This window comes from Ceratina calcarata, unplaced genomic scaffold (genome assembly GCF_001652005.2).
Source record: "Ceratina calcarata isolate Rehan_Ccalc_2016 unplaced genomic scaffold, ASM165200v1 scaffold1516, whole genome shotgun sequence".
Lineage (NCBI taxonomy): Eukaryota > Metazoa > Arthropoda > Insecta > Hymenoptera > Apidae > Ceratina > Ceratina calcarata.
In genome coordinates, this window is record NW_017136376.1 from 1 (window position 1) to 1959 (window position 1959).

A 1959-nucleotide genomic window follows, 5' to 3' on the forward strand; every position below is an offset into this window, starting at 1 on the left:
GTAGTTACAATTGTAGTTAGACCTACACCTATCCGATCCCTCGATTTACAACAAAAAGATTTAAGAAAAAAATAGTTCTTCTACGTGGATTCGAACTCGGTAGTATTCCTTTCGTAGTCGGCGACTTTACCTGCTGACCCGTTATACGCTTTGGTAACGATTATAAGGCAACGACTTATATGGAGCTAAAAAACTTTAAAAACGAAACCTAATAGGCTTTTTTACTACTACATATATATTACAATTTAAAGACATCCTCACTTGAAAAGCGATTTCCACGGTCGTGCACTCCCCTTGTAAGACGGGATCCTTCGCATCCACGGCTAGGCGCTTGTTAAGTAACACCAGAATGGCTATGGATTCCATCTGGAAACCACTAGTAATAACGGAGTGCTCCGAGTGCGGAGCTGGTATGAAGCTTTTTGACACCGTAATGATAGCGACGCTCTTGTATGGATCTGGAGTGTGCGGACTATGGCAAGCGGATGAGATTGAAAAAGCGCAAACTGAATTCCTTAAGAAAATTCTAGATGTTACTAGATGTACGCCAGGATTCATGGTGAGATTGGAAACGGGACGGTTGAAATTGGAGTACGAAGTCGTTAAAAGATCCCTGATCTATTTGATGAAGCTGAGTAGAATGAGAGGCAATAGATAGCCATTAATATGCTACAAAAATCTAGTCAAGAGGAGCGATAGATATAAGAAGGAACTGGTACAATCAACTGTTGATTAGATTAGAAAAATATGGATGTACGAACATTCTGAGGGAGGCAAATCCGCAAGATATCATTGAATGTAGAAATAAGATACTCGAAAAAGTTAAAGAACACCTTTTGCAAGAGGACCTGACAAGGGTATACAGTACAACAACCAACGTCACTAACAAAGGGATAATGAGCCACGATATTGGTGAGGCGGCTGAGTATTTAAAGAGCGGCGTTCAACTTAGAGTCAAGAGAATATATGCCCCATTAAGGTTGGCAGGGCCTTTCTACTGGAGAATAAGGGACAGTAACGGTATTGGGATCGTGATGAGAAGCAATGAAATGTGCAAGATATGCAACACGGGAGAACATGAAACAATAGAACACGTACTGATTAGATGCCCGATGTACGCGGAATTTAGACCAGACAAGTATTTTAACAATCTGCCGGAACTTCTTAACTCCCATGACACAGAAGTTATTAGGGAATTAAGCTATTTTATAGCAAAGGTAGCGAAAACAAAATCGCTATGTCTTAACATTTAAGTTAAAACCGTGCAAACCAAAGTATACAATTAGTGTATTAATTTAGTCAGTTAAGGGTAGATTAAGGTACTAACATATGCTCATTGTAAAGATTGTATGGATGGAAGTCCAAGACAATAAAATTATACTACTACTACTACTTATTCATTTAATTATTCGTTCAGCCATTTATTAATTTCTTCATTCATTCATTAATTTATTCATCCATTTAATGATTTCTTCATACGTTAATTCAGACATTTATTCATTTATTCATTATTTTATTCGTTCATTCATCGTTTCATTTATTTATTCGTTCGTATATTTACCCATCTATTCAACTGTTCATCTATTCACGTATTCATCTATTTATCTATTTATCGATGTCTAAATGAACAAATCGGTGACTCACCGCATATAATATCAAGTGCAGCCCTCTTAGCGTATGGAACCACATCGAATTCAGTCTTGCCAACTTCATTTCTCAAACAGGAAACCAATATTTCAGATTCCCTGATGACCGTTTTCAAATAGACATCCAAAAGTCCGCTGTGGAACGTAGGTGTCAGCAATTTTCTTCTGCAATGCCAGTGGTCACCTAAAAAATTTCATAATTGTATTATACAATCTAAAGTGCTAGGGTAGACTTTCCTAATTTCGTTCAATTAATTTTTCACACTTTTTACTCTACTTTTTGACCGATCATGAAAAGAAAGGAAAGGAAAGT

General features: G+C 37.1%; 1 protein-coding gene across 1 annotated transcript in view; it reads right to left on the reverse strand.

The window, feature by feature from the left end:
- Positions 1-1550: 1550 nt before the first annotated feature.
- LOC108632224 (cytochrome P450 4C1-like) overlaps positions 1551-1959 on the reverse strand; it is a 2909-nt gene continuing 2500 nt past the window's right edge. The window contains exon 2 of the mRNA XM_026819504.1: positions 1551-1830. Within this exon, the coding sequence (XP_026675305.1) occupies positions 1610-1830 (221 nt within the window). The 3' untranslated portion in view covers positions 1551-1609. The remainder of the gene's footprint in view (positions 1831-1959) is intronic.